This window comes from Amborella trichopoda, chromosome 1 (genome assembly GCF_054954075.1).
Source record: "Amborella trichopoda isolate Santa Cruz 75 chromosome 1, AtrichopodaSantaCruz75HAP2 v2.0, whole genome shotgun sequence".
NCBI lineage: Eukaryota > Viridiplantae > Streptophyta > Magnoliopsida > Amborellales > Amborellaceae > Amborella > Amborella trichopoda.
In genome coordinates this window covers 56,236,006-56,251,101 of record NC_142336.1, presented here as the reverse complement: position 1 = coordinate 56,251,101, position 15,096 = coordinate 56,236,006, and the positions used below count along the sequence as shown (strand labels likewise).

At 33.9% G+C, this 15,096-nt stretch overlaps 1 protein-coding gene across 9 annotated transcripts; it reads right to left on the bottom strand.

Moving 5' to 3' along the window:
• Window positions 1-167: 167 nt before the first annotated feature.
• On the bottom strand, window positions 168-9,758 carry LOC18440819 (vacuolar cation/proton exchanger 3). Of its 9 annotated transcripts, XM_088846873.1 has the most exons (16): window positions 9,436-9,758; window positions 8,856-8,940; window positions 8,278-8,386; window positions 7,925-8,026; window positions 7,641-7,703; window positions 7,236-7,496; window positions 6,084-6,151; window positions 5,972-6,000; window positions 4,671-4,867; window positions 4,285-4,497; window positions 3,515-3,649; window positions 3,165-3,281; window positions 3,003-3,056; window positions 2,459-2,575; window positions 2,069-2,162; window positions 168-667 (listed from the first exon to the last, which is right to left on the bottom strand). In XM_088846873.1, exons 5-16 carry the CDS (start codon window positions 7,665-7,667, stop codon window positions 657-659), a joined length of 1,323 nt encoding a protein of 440 aa, XP_088702999.1. In that variant the 5' UTR covers window positions 7,668-7,703; window positions 7,925-8,026; window positions 8,278-8,386; window positions 8,856-8,940; window positions 9,436-9,758; the 3' UTR covers window positions 168-656. The 9 variants fall into 9 exon arrangements, with proteins under 9 accessions (XP_088702999.1, XP_088702979.1, XP_088702996.1 ...); XM_088846853.1 differs by lacking the exon at window positions 7,641-7,703; XM_088846870.1 differs by lacking the exon at window positions 8,278-8,386.
• Window positions 9,759-15,096: the final 5,338 nt, after the last annotated feature.

Below are 15,096 nucleotides of genomic sequence, written 5' to 3'. Positions count from 1 at the left end.
ACATATCTATTTGAGAACCCTAAATTATTTTTATATTTATCTGAATCCGTGTATATCGGCAATAATTGTCAACAGAATTAAATAAAATAATTTTACTAGTATCTTCACCAGGCATTATAGAAAAACTGTACAAATGGAATCCACATCTGTGGAGAATTCACAAACAATAAACAATCTTCAAATTATGTTTCATTTACCTCAAGAACATATACAATGAAATATTTAATTGCTAGTTACTTATCAATGAAAAAGGTAGATGTTACTAGACCATGAAAAGCATTACAGGCTTAGAACAGCAGACATATATATCATTTCCAAAATCACATAAAATAACAAGGTAAAAAAATAAATCAGAAAAGAAAACCTTCTTTCCATACACCTACATCTCACAGGCAAAAGAAAGCCACTACTGCTCCTCTTCCTCTTAAATTACCTCTTCTTTTTTCTTTTTGTTCCTTTCTTGCCATCCATTGACCAAGAATGACAGCAATGGTTAGACGGCAGCAGTAACAGTTAGATGAATTAGACTGTAGCAGGGCTTGCTGGAAAACTGCTCTCATGGCCTAAATAAATATACAGAGGCCGTATTCTCAGCAAGAGTTTGGTTTTTGTTGCTTTTGTGTAAAAGAATTCTAGGTCCCCACATTAGCCACAACCTAGTCAGCCCCTGCAAAAGCAAACATGGACATTATATAAGTATTCCTAAATTTTAGATACCAATGTAAATTTTAACAAACACTACAGAATTGGAAGTCTCCCTAATACATTATTTCAAAAATATCTTTAGCAAACAAAATGACTTGTGCTGAAAATGATGTTTCAAAATAATAGGAATTTAGGCCGGTTCATTTTGCTCATGGAATCCTACTTTCAGAAGGCCTCTCATGCATCTTGAGATTGAAAACTTTGCCACCTTAGTGGTAGAACTTCAATCTCACTTCCTCCCCCCCTCGGATCAAGATCAAATTATTTGGTCCCCGACAGGAACCTTCTCTGTCTCCTCTTTCTACCACAGCCTATCTCTTCCACCAACCTTCCCTCTAGCTCCCAACGCTGTTGCAGCCCAGGTATGGACATCTTTTGCACCACCCAAAATCAAGATCTTCACGTGGTTGACACTCTCCCAGAGAGTACTCACAGTAGATCAATTGCAAAGAAGAGGGATCCCCATTCCTAATTGATGTGTCATGCATCTTGAGGCAGAAGAGACCAACGATCATCTACTACTGTTCAATTGCCTTTAACATTTGGGGTTTCATTCTCAAATTGTTTAATGTGCAATGGGTGCTACCAGCAGCAGTGACTTCCATCCTCACCTCTATTCAACCTTACCCTTGGCATAAGGCTGGGATTCTTCTTTGGAAGTCCATGGTGGCAGCAGCTCTGTGGGTCATCTGGCTCGAGCGCAACAACATAATCTTCAGGGGGAATTCTCTACTTGGCACAAAGTTTTCAACAAGCTCAAGTCTATGATAATCTTTTGGGCAACGAATCATCAGTGTTTCAAAGGAGTTTCTGCCTTGGCTGTCAGCCAAGACTGGAGAAATATACTCCAATGGGCATCCTGATGGAAACCTCCACCCCCGGGCATCTTAAAACTTAATTTTGACGGGTGCTCTCTTGGCAACCCAGGCCTGTCAGGGATAGGAGCTATCCTAAGAGACAACCTTTTTTGGGTTTTTTGCCTTCTCCTTTTGTTTTGTGAATCAACATGTTTTCATAGGTTGTTGTGCCCCATTTTAACCTCTTAAAAGAGGATTTTGATTCAGCTGTTTGTTTGATCTATCCCTTGAGCACCGTCGCTTGTGGTTTGCCAAGGTATCTTGTATATTTCCTTCTTTTAAATTAAAGGTTAACATTATCAAAAAATAAAATAAAATAGGAATTTAGGATTATTCAACCAGAAAAAAAGATTCATTTGAGAAATGAATGTTCGTTGGATCACAAACTTGCTCTAATTTATGGGAAGATTTCTTCTTCTTCTTTTTTTGTGATACTGAAGATTTCTTCATTTTTAAATCGTGTTCTTCATGTCAGCAAGTTGAACAAGTGTACATGAGGGACTGACCTGCTTTTGGATCAACATGCACAAAGAAACTAGCTGCAACAATAACATAGCAGAGTATGAGCATCAGCCCTTTGAAGTAGTTGGAAGTGCCTTCCTGCAAATGGATGTGGTATCAAAATTTAGAATCTCTACTAATAAGGTGCAAGTACTCACAATTTCATATTTTAATCTTATTGGCAACATATGTCTTCATAAACCACAAAAAATCACGAGTGTTTATAGTATGCAGGAAAACAATTCAAACATCTCATCTGTAACCAGTCAACTGACTAGCTTTTGGTAAATGCTAGTAATGAAGGAGTTTCCAATTTTCAATTCAATTATATATAATTCATTCTCTGTACCATTAACACAAAGGAGTAAGACTTTCAAATTGTTTCATAAACAAACCTGCAGTAGAAAAGCTACAACAAGGACTGTCATAAAAAGAGTGGCAGTCTCAAACAATTGAAAATTCAAGTCCATTGGCTGCCCCATAATCCATCCCACAACCACACAGAAGGGGATCTGAAATCAAAATCACAACAAATATTAAACTTGTAGAAAGCAAACTAGGTATTAAGATGCATATGACAAAGGATAAGAACTCAGATTCTCGCTTGGTCTAACTATCAAAAAAATAAAGAATAAAAAGGATGTTGATCTAAAGTGATTTGTGAAGTCTAACAAATAACCTGGCCACCTGGGAAACACAAATGGATGGTGTGTACAAATAACTCACAAAACCAAAAGAAACTCAAAGTCCAAATCAATGTGACCATATAAGCAAGAAATGTAACCGTATAAACAAGAGAAGAACATAAGAGAAAAGTGACTATCTAGGAAAGCACCAAAATTACAAACTAAATCTGATCACATGAATTACTAAGAACTCAAAAACTGGGTCTTGTTGGGTTCTAGCTTACTATATATATATATTAGCATAGTAACGTACCACGAACATTGATATTTGTGTAGATGATCCAATTGCAACTCCCAATGAGATATCCTGCACAAGTAAATTAAACAAAGAAATTGGCAAGAGACAAAAAAGGGATGTAGAAGGTCAAGACATATTGAAGAAGGCTTCATAAAGTAATCTCATAGAAACAATTACCAGTTTATCTTTAGTTGCAAACATTACGGCACTTGCATGCTCTGCAGCATTCCCCACAATGGGAAGTAGAATAACACTAATGAAAGCAATAGGCATATTCCATGACTTGGATGCTCCCTGAATCAGCATAAAAAATTCCATACAACAAACAATGAATGTTGAGAAACAAAACATCTTGACTTTACCAAATTTGGTACTAAAAATCTAACAAATCAGAAGCTTACCCATAAAATGAAAATGGTTCCCCAATAACAGTATCAATAAAAAATAATGTGCCTCAGATTTTTTTGAGAACTGATCTCCAAGATGAAATCTAAAAAGATATTTCAAAACAACAAAGAGAACATTACCTCTATAGTATCCACAAGATATCCCGAGAGAAAGGAAACCCAAATTGTCAAAGCTGCTAGCCACATTATTGCTTCCCATTGACTTATCTCAGGAGCTTCATCCTCTTCTGCATCTCCCTCAGTTGGGCTTCCTCCCTAAAAGAATGCAGAATGTTAAACAACCGAAATGCAAGTCAATTTAAGCAAACAATATATACTGAACTCTAGCCTGTGGAATGGTTGTGCATCATGTCTTCTCATTTGCACAATGTAAATTAGAAACAATACATAAAATTTCCACCATCAAAATTATTTCCAACTAATTTTCGATGGTGAAATGAACCAAACATATCATGATGCAAGATATAGATTTATCATCCCTTACTGACAAAGGTTCACAAATGGTGCCTATCAAGGTGCATTCAAGTGTAAAGGTTGTTCCAGAACCACAAAAGAATGCATGTAAGACCAATGGATAAAGTCGAAATCATCATCATCATCGTTATCATCACCATCATTCGAGGCTTATCCCCACTTTTTGGGGTCGGCTACCCGAATCCTGTTCTACCAATTTATTCTATCAAGGGCCATATCCTCATTCAGAAGATAAGTCAGATAAAGTCGTAATACTTTTTAAATTGCTTATTTATTCTTGGCTAGGTTTTCCTTGTTAATCATTCAATATGGTAAACAGGTTACAAACACAATCAGGGGCATTGAAGTAGATCCAATGGAAAAGTAAGGACACACCAAAGTTGAAGTTTATGGTTGTCATGACAAACAGAACCTACCTCATTGACTGGTGCATAAAGATTCGAGTGACTCTTCAACTGGAAAATGAGATAGCAGCCATATACCAGTAGCATGATACAACTGCTAAATCTTGAGAGAGCCAACTCTGAATCCCCAAAATGAACCTCAGTGTGGGTGAAGTGGAGCACAGCTGGAAACAGCAAGCCCATGACAGCCATTAATAACAAGCCCGAGTTCACTGCAGCAGCTGCCTGCCATTTAACATACACCATCTATTACTCTGAAAAGTCTATCCCTCGAAATATAGAATGACAAGAGTTAGTATTAAAGAATTTGTTGTTTTTGTTGTTCTTGTCATTTAGATTTATTGTCATCTCAGTAGTAGGGTCTAAAGACAATTATCTCCGGGGCAAATAAACCATACCTTGTTAAAAACTTGATCCTTCTTACTGTGCATGATTCCACCGAATAGGAAAGCACATCCAAGCACAAGCAACATATTAGATAATATAGACCCTAGTAAGGACTGTTGGACAACACGTATCATCCCATTCTTCAAAGCATAAAGTGATATTATCATCTCTGTAGCATTTCCAAAAGTCGCATTTAAGAGACCACCAACTGCAAAATCATACTACAAAAGTTATTCTCTATAATAATACAAACCTTGGATACTTCAAATACTTGCAAACATGTCAAAAACAGTACTAGTAAATAAGAAAAAAAAAAAAGCTTTATATAAATATAGAGCTCTTTATAAAGGCCACTAGTTAGAAGATAACAGGTGTATGTCATGGTGAAGAAATTAAAATCTTTTGCTTAAGATGAAACTAAAGTAGTAAAAACATTTCATACTACTATCATGAGAAAACTTAATCGAATGAGGGAAGATCTGTTTTCCAGTAAATTTTCCAAAATTTTAGAAACATTGCCGAAATGCATTCCAGTTTATAATAGTTAGATCTACCACATAAGAAACTGTTCCCTCAATGCATGCAAAAGTGGTGAATGCAGCATACTAAAAGGAACATCATGTAACTATCTCAATAAAGGACGCCGTCCGTGTCCAAGAAGTTCAAACAGTGTTCAGAAAATCGACTCGGCCAACGTACTCAGACCTTGGCCAAGGTGAGTTACTCGGCCAAGTTCATGTCATGTTAAAAAAAAAGTTATAACAGCCAATAAGTCAAATAGACCCGTGTGATTATAGCTGGGGATACATAATATATAAATAACCGGTACACAGCACTAGGCCTCGCCCCTAGGCCAAGGCTGAGTAACTCGGCTGAATCCGAGTCTCCTTAGCCGAGTTCAAAAACAGTGAGTTAAAAAATTCAATAGTTTAAGAACTCTAGAAAGAAAGTCAACTTTCTCTCAAAAAAAAAAAAATCTAGAAAGAGAACTTAGAAGGACAGCTTGTTACTTAGAACAAAGACACGAATAATAATCCACCTATATAGTACTTATGGCTTAACCAAACAAAAATACTTGTGATGCTTAGAAGTACATGTGTGCATCATATCATTCACTTGTTCTTAATATATCACATACAAATGCCTAAGAGCCTAAAAAGTTGGCATCATCCAAATAAAGTACCAAAAGTTGATTTTCTGGAAAACTGATAAAAAACTTTCCTGATATTGTGAACATGTAGTATCAAATAAAAATGAAATGGAAACTTGAGTATCTCTAATTTGTACAAATGTGTATAAGAACGAAACATACCTGTAGATCCGGTGAAGAAAGCAAGCTGCCTGCATTATTAGAGTTGCTCAAAATCAGCGACAAGTCAAGATGCTCATATATGCAATGTATAATTTTCATAATATATACTTACTCAGTAGCATAACCCAAACGCTCAGCCAATGGGACTATACCTATCAAGCTGAGAAGAAAAACCACTCCCTGCAACATAGCCAGTTCAAGAATGAAATAAGGAACATTACCAATAAATAAATAAAAAATAAAATAAAAAAAATATTTATATATATAAACAATAAAAATGCATATAAAATATGTGAAATTATTTTGAAAATTAAATAAATAAAAAAATGTTTAAAGATTATTTTCTCATTTTTTAAGAAAATAATCTTTAGTATAAAAAATGAGAAAATAATATAGTATACAATTTATGTTAAAAAATATAAAACTAAAAAGGATAAAGATAAAAATACAAATAAGTACAATGTTAACATCTTTTTGAAAAATATATTAAAAGGGATGGAGAGCATATAGTATGCTCCCATGGGAGTAATACTGTACATTAACTCCCTCAGCCAACGAGGGTACTTCAGAGATTTTTATTTATTTATTTGAATTCTTGAGATCCAACTAAGAATCATGTTTTAAACAAGAAAAGATGGATTTTGAGTTCTTCAACACTAAGATCTTGCCTGCTGAAAATTGGACATTCCTTATTCAAGCACATAGAACATGCGATTTGATAATTTTCTCTTTTGAGGTTGGTTGCTATGCTCAAGGGGCCACATCCCCAAAGTTTGGGGTCCAAAAAATATTACTAGCTTGAGATTTACCAGAGGGAGAAAATGGAGATTATGCTCCCGCTGGAGCGGCATATCTTTTGGCAACTAAATATGAGTACAATGTTAACATTTTTCAAAAAAAAAGAAGGTATTTTTGTAATTGATTTAAGTCATTTAATATGAATATAAGTATCTTCATACAAAATTTATGTTATATAGGTCCCCCTGATTTGGGGGGACTCAGGCAAGGCAAGTTGCCGAATGCGAGTTACTCAGGCATGTCCAAATCAACCCGCCTGAGTAGTAAAACATTGACTGGAATGAAAAGGAACAGCAATTGGTCACCACTTCCCAACAAAGCAACTATTTATTCCACTAGAGAAACCAAGTCATCGACAAAAAACTAAGTTTAAGAAACAAAGATGATGGAAATGAGGCATTTCAACATAGAATGATTTCATATGTAACATAACAAAAAGTACTAGTAAAATGTCATTAGAACTCACTGTATGTCCAATGAAATAGTGAACCAATATGGCAGCAGGACCAAAAGGCAGTAGTAAGTTGATTTTTGTCCCAAATATTACAGTCCTTATGCTCGAGAACAATCCACCCCTTGTTCTTTTGACTGTCCAGGGTTGTGAAACCCCTCCAAATGGTCCCCCAGGAACTGCATCAAGAATACGTGCCTTTCTATTTATTGCTACTGGGCTAACCAGGCTCTCATCTTCAAATTCAAGTTCTGATCTGTCGTGTAATGATCCCATCTGAATCACCAAACAATGTTAACCTTAAGCACTGAAAAGTACGGCAGGAACATAATGTTTATGATATACATACACATCAAGGGTATCTACTGCCTGTTCCCAAGATGGACAATTGGGAGGAACTATGGTGCGGAAATGACCAACCTGTCTATTGTCTATATTACAGTTCATCGCCACTGCTCATCTTGGGAACAAACATCAGATGTCCTGCATGTATATGGTTATGGGATACACATCATGCACATGCATATGTTCCAAACTTCCAACAAGACATATAACTCCATTTCCTATAGTTCCCAAAAAATGTTTGTTGAATGCTAAACCAAGTGGTTGGATTCTGGTTTGCAATGGATGCCATGATTAAAATAAGTACTAAAAAATTCATCCATGTATGGAAATCGGGAAAATTATATAAGGAGGAAACTCACTTCTATATGGGGATGTCCTCCAACCATATGGGGCCTGTCACTGATTTCTTCCATCCTCTATGCGACAGAAGAAAGCAATCCATCCCATGTTATTGTAAACAACTGCAATACACATGCAGCTCATCATAACAAAGATAACTGGAGTTGATCTCAAACATGAATAAAAACAAGGAGAATGTTCAATGTATATGAAGGTTTTTCTTTTCTTTTTCTTCTTTTTTTTTTTTTTTGTTTTTTGGTTAATGGTGTTGGTATCTCATTGAAATGTAGTAAATTGTGCTCTACATAGATTTTAATGGAAATGGCAAAAGTTTTAGAGAAATTTAGACAAGCATATTATTTGCAAAGATAACCTCAATCAGTGTTTAGAAAATTGGCAGTTCGATCCAGAACAGCCCGAGTCAAACTGGAACCGGCAGGTCATTGGTCCAACTCCCCAAATCAGGACTCATCCTAACACATCTAGAAATCATATTTAAAAAGTTTCTTAATAACGAACTGTTGTTTTTAGAATGATATGAAGTTCCTAACCCTTGCTTGAACATTTGAACATGTAAAATTTCCTTTGCACTTTTTTTGTCTTTCTAATTTTTAATTTGGCCAAATCAACTGAGCTAGTTGCTGACCGGACTAGTTTGACTCAAAGCCAGTGGGTAAGCTGTTCAACCCACCGGTCCAATTTTTTTAACACCGCCCTCAATCATATGATGCTTTAACAAAAAAATCTGAAATCACCAAAATTTGGAAAAATGAAATTGTCACCACAGTGAGAGTGGATGCAAAAAAAGAAATTATGGAGTCCAAAGAACATGACTAGAACAAAAAAGAAAAACTCTCCAGATTTATTTGAATTTTCAGCAAAATTCACTTCCAAAATTTTCATACTATAATAGATACCATAGAAAAATAAATACGTGCACCTTATACATACCATTAACATCTACTTCCAAATCGCTCCTTATCTGTCAAATTCACATCCAAAACGTTCTTAACCAATTGATATTGAAATCACAGATCTGAGATTACACATGCAAATTTAAAGAATAAATCAGTATTAATGAATGATAAAAATAGATATCAGAATTCACAAAATTCATATATGATTTAGCCAAAAAGCTTCAAATGAAGTTAACATTTCACCAGAAAATGATCAGAACTTCTCCAAAGCCCAAAAACAAACAAATTATAGTAAAAACATGATAACAATGTCATAAGAAAGATAACAAAAAAATCTCGACAACAACTTAATCATAAAAAAAGAGAGGCAAGAGTATGATATACTTCCCTTGAAATGCTATCAAACCCAAATATTCACGCATTAAATAAAAAATTAAATAGACAAATTGCTTTGAAAAACTAAAAAAATTTCTTCAAACAACGACTAAAAATCAGAAATCCAAATCAGAATTTCCCTAGAAATACCAGAATTTTACAAAATTCATGTTAAATTTCAAAACAAAATGGTGGAGAAACAGGAAAACAAATCATTTAGAAATAACGCATACACTAACCATGAATCTGATAAATATGAAGGATGAGGCACTCTCCTCGCCCAATTACAGTCAGACACCCTAAATGTCAGATTTTATGGCTGGAAGGGACTGAATAACCTAAAAATGAATGGATTATTGGCCCTAAAAAATTCAAAAAAAATCCCGAATTATTCCTCAAAATCCAAGAACCCTAGAAAATAAAAAAAGCAGATTCTGAGAAGGAATTTTTCTCTGTAGAGGTCAAAGAAGAGGAATTTAAGGCATCCCTATGTCCATGAAATAGGAAAAGATAATTAATTGGAAAGAAGAATGAGCGATTTTTGGGTAAGCAGTTGAGGAACGAGAAGGCTCCAAGAAAACGCAGGCCATTTAAGTTGAATTGCTTAGTGGGCTCGTCTTTGATCGACACGCGGCAAACTTATAGTGGTGGGACCGGTCGTTAAAACCAACGGTTCCGATCATCCAATAGGGAAGTGTCCTTATACTGTAGAAATAAGATGTACCTAAAAGGACCATCGAAAAAGGTTATTTCTGTCACTAAAAAATTCTTTTAGTGATCATCTTTGATAAGATATATATGAATATAAAGCAAAAAATGAATTTCAAATCTTAAAAATATAACATTTTATAATACATTATCTAGACCGTCTATTTTCAAGATTTTTGAGTGCTCATACATACACTAGATTTATACTATTTTTGGAGCTTTCAATTCTATTATAGGGGTAGAAAATAGACTTTTGCAATAAAATACATATCTTAAAGAGATTTTGAGGTACACTTTACCATAATTTTTTAAGGTCGACACCTTATACAAAACCTCACCTTTCTTAAATGGGCCCCGAAACGTTAAAAAATATTCCAATATTTTTGGAATGTTTGTGGAAAGGGTGTGGTTTCCATAAGATTTTATGATAAATATAATTTTGGTGTCAAAAGGTCACCCGGTGGCTTGAGAATCTATTTTCATCTCTAAATATAAAATCTTAAACACTTGAAAAATGGATGATCTAGACAATTTGTTGCAAGATACATAATGTTTAGGATTCAATTTTTTTTTTCTTTTCATACATCTCGTCATCGAGATGATCAATTAGAGGGTTTTCCAATATCACAACAACCTTCTTGTCACACCCCAAGAATTTACAATACTGTTATTCCTGAGATGTGACAGACAAAACATATATACATCTATTGATAGGACAAATTTACAGTGGCGAGGTCTTACAAAGTAAATAAAGAAAGCTAGCACAACAACAGTATCTTCCAAGGTTGATCTTGACTAGCACTCAAAATGAATCCACAGTTATCCTGAAAAAATGTTTACCATAGTTTGATGAGTTTGGCTACTCAGTAAGTGATCATCATAATCCTAAAAATAATCATGATTGAAAGATATCAATATTTTCGAAAATGAGATCTATTAACAGAAATGCATCAACAACTTCACTTTCAATAAATGCATAATTAAGTATAATCCGAGTAATTGAAATGCTTATAACACTTTTAACGGCAGTGCATAATTCAAAGGATTTCACAAAATACCCTACTGGCGTCCCAAGTAGGTCACCTATATACCCCATCAGCGTCCTGATGGGTCCACTTAATCCCTATCGGCATCTCAGATAGGTCCACTTAATCCCTATCGGCGTCCTAGATAGGTCCACTTAATCCCTGCCGGCGTCCCAGATAGGTCCACTTATACCTCACCGGCGAACCGGATGAGTCTACTTGCATACTTAAATTATTTCTAAATCTCTTTAAACATTCGAAAGCAGCAATATCATGTACTCAACATATTACTGAAATCATTAATATGAATTTCACTTAAACCATTAATAACAGTCACTCTCTATAACATTTCAAAAATAACCAATCAAATATTTTGGGCTCAAATTTAGAAAGGTAACAGTTTGTAAAGGCATTCTAGCATAATTGCCAATTTAATATGTATAGAAAAATTCTTATAAAAATTCAAGAATACGGAATTATCACAATTTATGGGATATCAATCCACAAATAAGCATTTCACAACAATACTATAATCAATTGCAAAAATGTCAATTTTTTTAAATAATAAGGCCGTCATTTGCACATGAATTTTACAATGTCTAAATATTCAGAACAATAGAAAGAAATATCACAATTTTACTAAAAGCAGAAATATCACATTTATTTCTAACAATAAACAAGGAAAATAAATAAATTTATTTTTCTAATTTACAGCATTCAAAATTTCTAACATAGATAAAATATTACAATTTTTATTAGAAAGATTATTTTTCAAGATAATGAGGTCACGTGCGCAGAAAATTTATCGCGCCTAAAATTCATGATAATAAGCAGAAATAATTATTTCGTTTTATTTTTAAAAATAATGGATTCTTTTTCGGGACAATGAGGTTACTTACACGTAAAACTGATAAAATAAAGATCCTAGACGGAAATATCACTATTTATTAAAAAAAACTATTTTTCAGGAAGACGATGTCACTTACACACAAACTTATAAAATAAAGATCCTAGACGGAAATATCACTATTTATTAAAAACAGACTATTTTTCAGGAAGACGATGTCACTTACACACAAACTTATAAAATAAAGATCTTAGACGGAAATATCACTATTTATTAAAAATAAACTATTTTTCAGGAAGACGATGTCACTTACACACAAACTTATAAAATAAAGATCCTAGACGGAAATATCACTATTTATTAAAAACAGACTATTTTTCAAGAAGACGATGTCACTTACCCACAAATACTTGAGAGGGAGCTTCCGATAAAAATTCGGCTAGAGAGAGGAGTTCACTGTGTTTCGACCAGAGAGAAAAATCTCATAAGTTTTCTAAGGTAGGAGTCCTCACCTCTCTGAATTTAAATTCTACTAATATATTATTTTATTCATTTATTACGTTACAGGTGTGAGCGTTAGCTTACGCTTTAAACGCTTAAAGCCCACGTCCTTTAATGGATGTGGCAAGAGCAAGGAAGCCACAAAGCTTTTAAGCGAAAGCTTTGAAAAGTAGAGATGGTCCCTAAGGACCATCATGTTCAAACGAATCATCATGCATTAAAAATTTACTTTCTTCTTTCCTCTTTCTTTTTTTTTTTTTTTTTTTTTTTTTTTTTTTTTTTTTTTTTTTTTTTTTTTTTGAAGTTTAGGATTGTTACACTTCTTTTATGGAATTTTTCTGTGCACCTTAATTCTATGTTTAAGGGTTGCAAGCTTATATAAACTTCTTGGTCTTCTTTTAAAAGGCATTCCACACAGAATGATGGAAATATGGGAAGGAAAAGTATAGAGAGGGAGCGATTTACTTTTCATAAGAAGGGGCATTATAATTATTTTTATTCATTAGGTTTCAATTCGGATGGTTATAAGAGTGTCATTGACTAGATCCAAAGTTTGAAAAAAATTTTCTAAACTTTGTTACACTTATCAAGTCCTCCAATATGACAGCTAATGACTAAGAATAATTTTGAATTTGTAATAAAGATAAACGGTCTTATGATTTACAATCCCATATTAAAATTAGTTCTTGGTAATCTTAAGGAGGTCCTAGATGGGTGACATGGCAGCTCACTTACTAATAGACGCCCACATGTAATTAATTGAAAAATCGGTGAGCCGACTTGGAATTGTTGGAGTCTATTTCGACTAGTAGTCATAGGTCTTTATAGCCACATATCAAAGAGTCCCCTGTGGTTGTTGAGAACCAAACCTAGTTGTTCCATCCAATTCACTGTAGGAGAGGCTAGGACACTTTCATAAAAACATTTATCTTTAGTACAAAGATGTTAGCTATTACTCTTAGTCGTTAGATATGAAATTGAGCAGCTAAGAGTGTCATTAATCTAAAAACAATTTCTCGAGCTATGTGACACACTCCAATTTATCAAATTCCACATCCAATAGCTAGAGACCTTTTTGTACTATAGATAAACTTTCTTGTAGCAAACAATCCAATAAAAAATACAAGTTCTTTTCTTTGCTATTAACATATAGCCCACACATGGGGCATATTTTTCACACGAGGGACACGGAAAGCTGTGGCATCAATGAATTGTAGTATTGTTCCCACTCAAGCATAGGAAAATAGCAGTACAAACCCCATTTAGTGGTCCATCCAAACTGGCATTAAGTAACAATAATACATGAATCTAACTCAAGTTAATTATTTAGGAAAGTGTTAAATTTGGGAAAATATTGGCTGATGATAATATTTTCGCCAAAATTCATTCAAAATTTATCTCCAACATTATTGTTTTTATGGTTGGAAATCCCCTTCATTCACAAAGACTCATTGTAAGAAAACTTGTTCATTCATGTTTGGGCTGCAATGGTAGCAACTTTAGATACAAATGGCATAGAAACCATTCTATCTGAAGGTTCACTCCATGGTAAGGGGTGGTAAGGGTTTCAGAGTCGTAGCCTCTGTTTGAGTTGGGAGGCAACCTATAATTTTTTTGTTTTTGGGAAATTTATACAAATATTAATGGGAGATGAGTTACTCAATATGGTATCTATTATTTAAATTTAATTTCAAAATTTCCCATAAAAAAATATTCAATAATAAGTTGGAATAGTTGCAATCGCGTAAAATGTTCAATAATTCATCTCTTATATAATATTTTGATAAATTTCCTTTTATTCTTTTTTTTATTCAAAGGCATGAAAAAATCATGATCTTTGGCAACGTTATAAATATTAATTGATAATGGACATGCGCCATGCACCTAATTTAGGGAATTCTATGGGTATTAGAGGCTATGGCTCAATAAATGGTCTAGTGCTAAAAAACCGAACCGTTTGTTTCTATTAGGTGCGGTTTGTACAATCAAAGTAAACCACACCTTCAAATAATGTAGAAGCAATGCAGTTTCAATAGTGGAAATTTTTGTGATGGCCTTAAAATATATTTTTATCTTTAATTATAATAAAATTCAAAGCTTCAAAAATAGTGTAAATCGAGCAGATCAAGCAAAACTTGAAAGTTTTGAAAATTGATGGTCCAAAAATATGTTACAAGATGCACTATTTCCAAAACTTGAAATCCTTTTTTTTTCTCATGTCCATGCATCTTGACATCGAGATGTTCATGGGAATATTTGGACGTCAAAACAACATCTTCTAGTTAAAATTTTGAGGTTGGCTCTAACTTGATTTTTTAGAGCCTCGGCTCTATATAAACTTTTTCCTATCATAAAAATGTTTATTTTAAACATACAAAAAAGCTTTGATCATAAAATGTCAAATCAAACAGCTTAGGATATCACAACCTCTAAAAAAATTTATTTTGAACTTTGAGCTGGATACACTACAATTAATTTCAAATCACATGGGTAGAAATAATTTTGACCCCTTATACCAAGGGCAAATGGTCGTTTCTTTTTGGTTTTTGGATATTAACATGCGAACGGATCGGAATGGAGATAATGCGTAATATCGTGGCACGAGACACCTTTGCCTTGACCCCTCCTCCATTCATCTTTGACTCACTTGGTTATAATCCCAAGCATTAAAAGAAACAAGAAAAAATATTGGGGTCTTGAAAATCTAAGTTTTGATATTTTCCTTCAAATTGACGATTTAAACATGAGTTGATTTTACAAGGTTTTAAGGAAATTCATTAAAATACACCTAATTTTTTCAACAATTCAACTGTCTTACC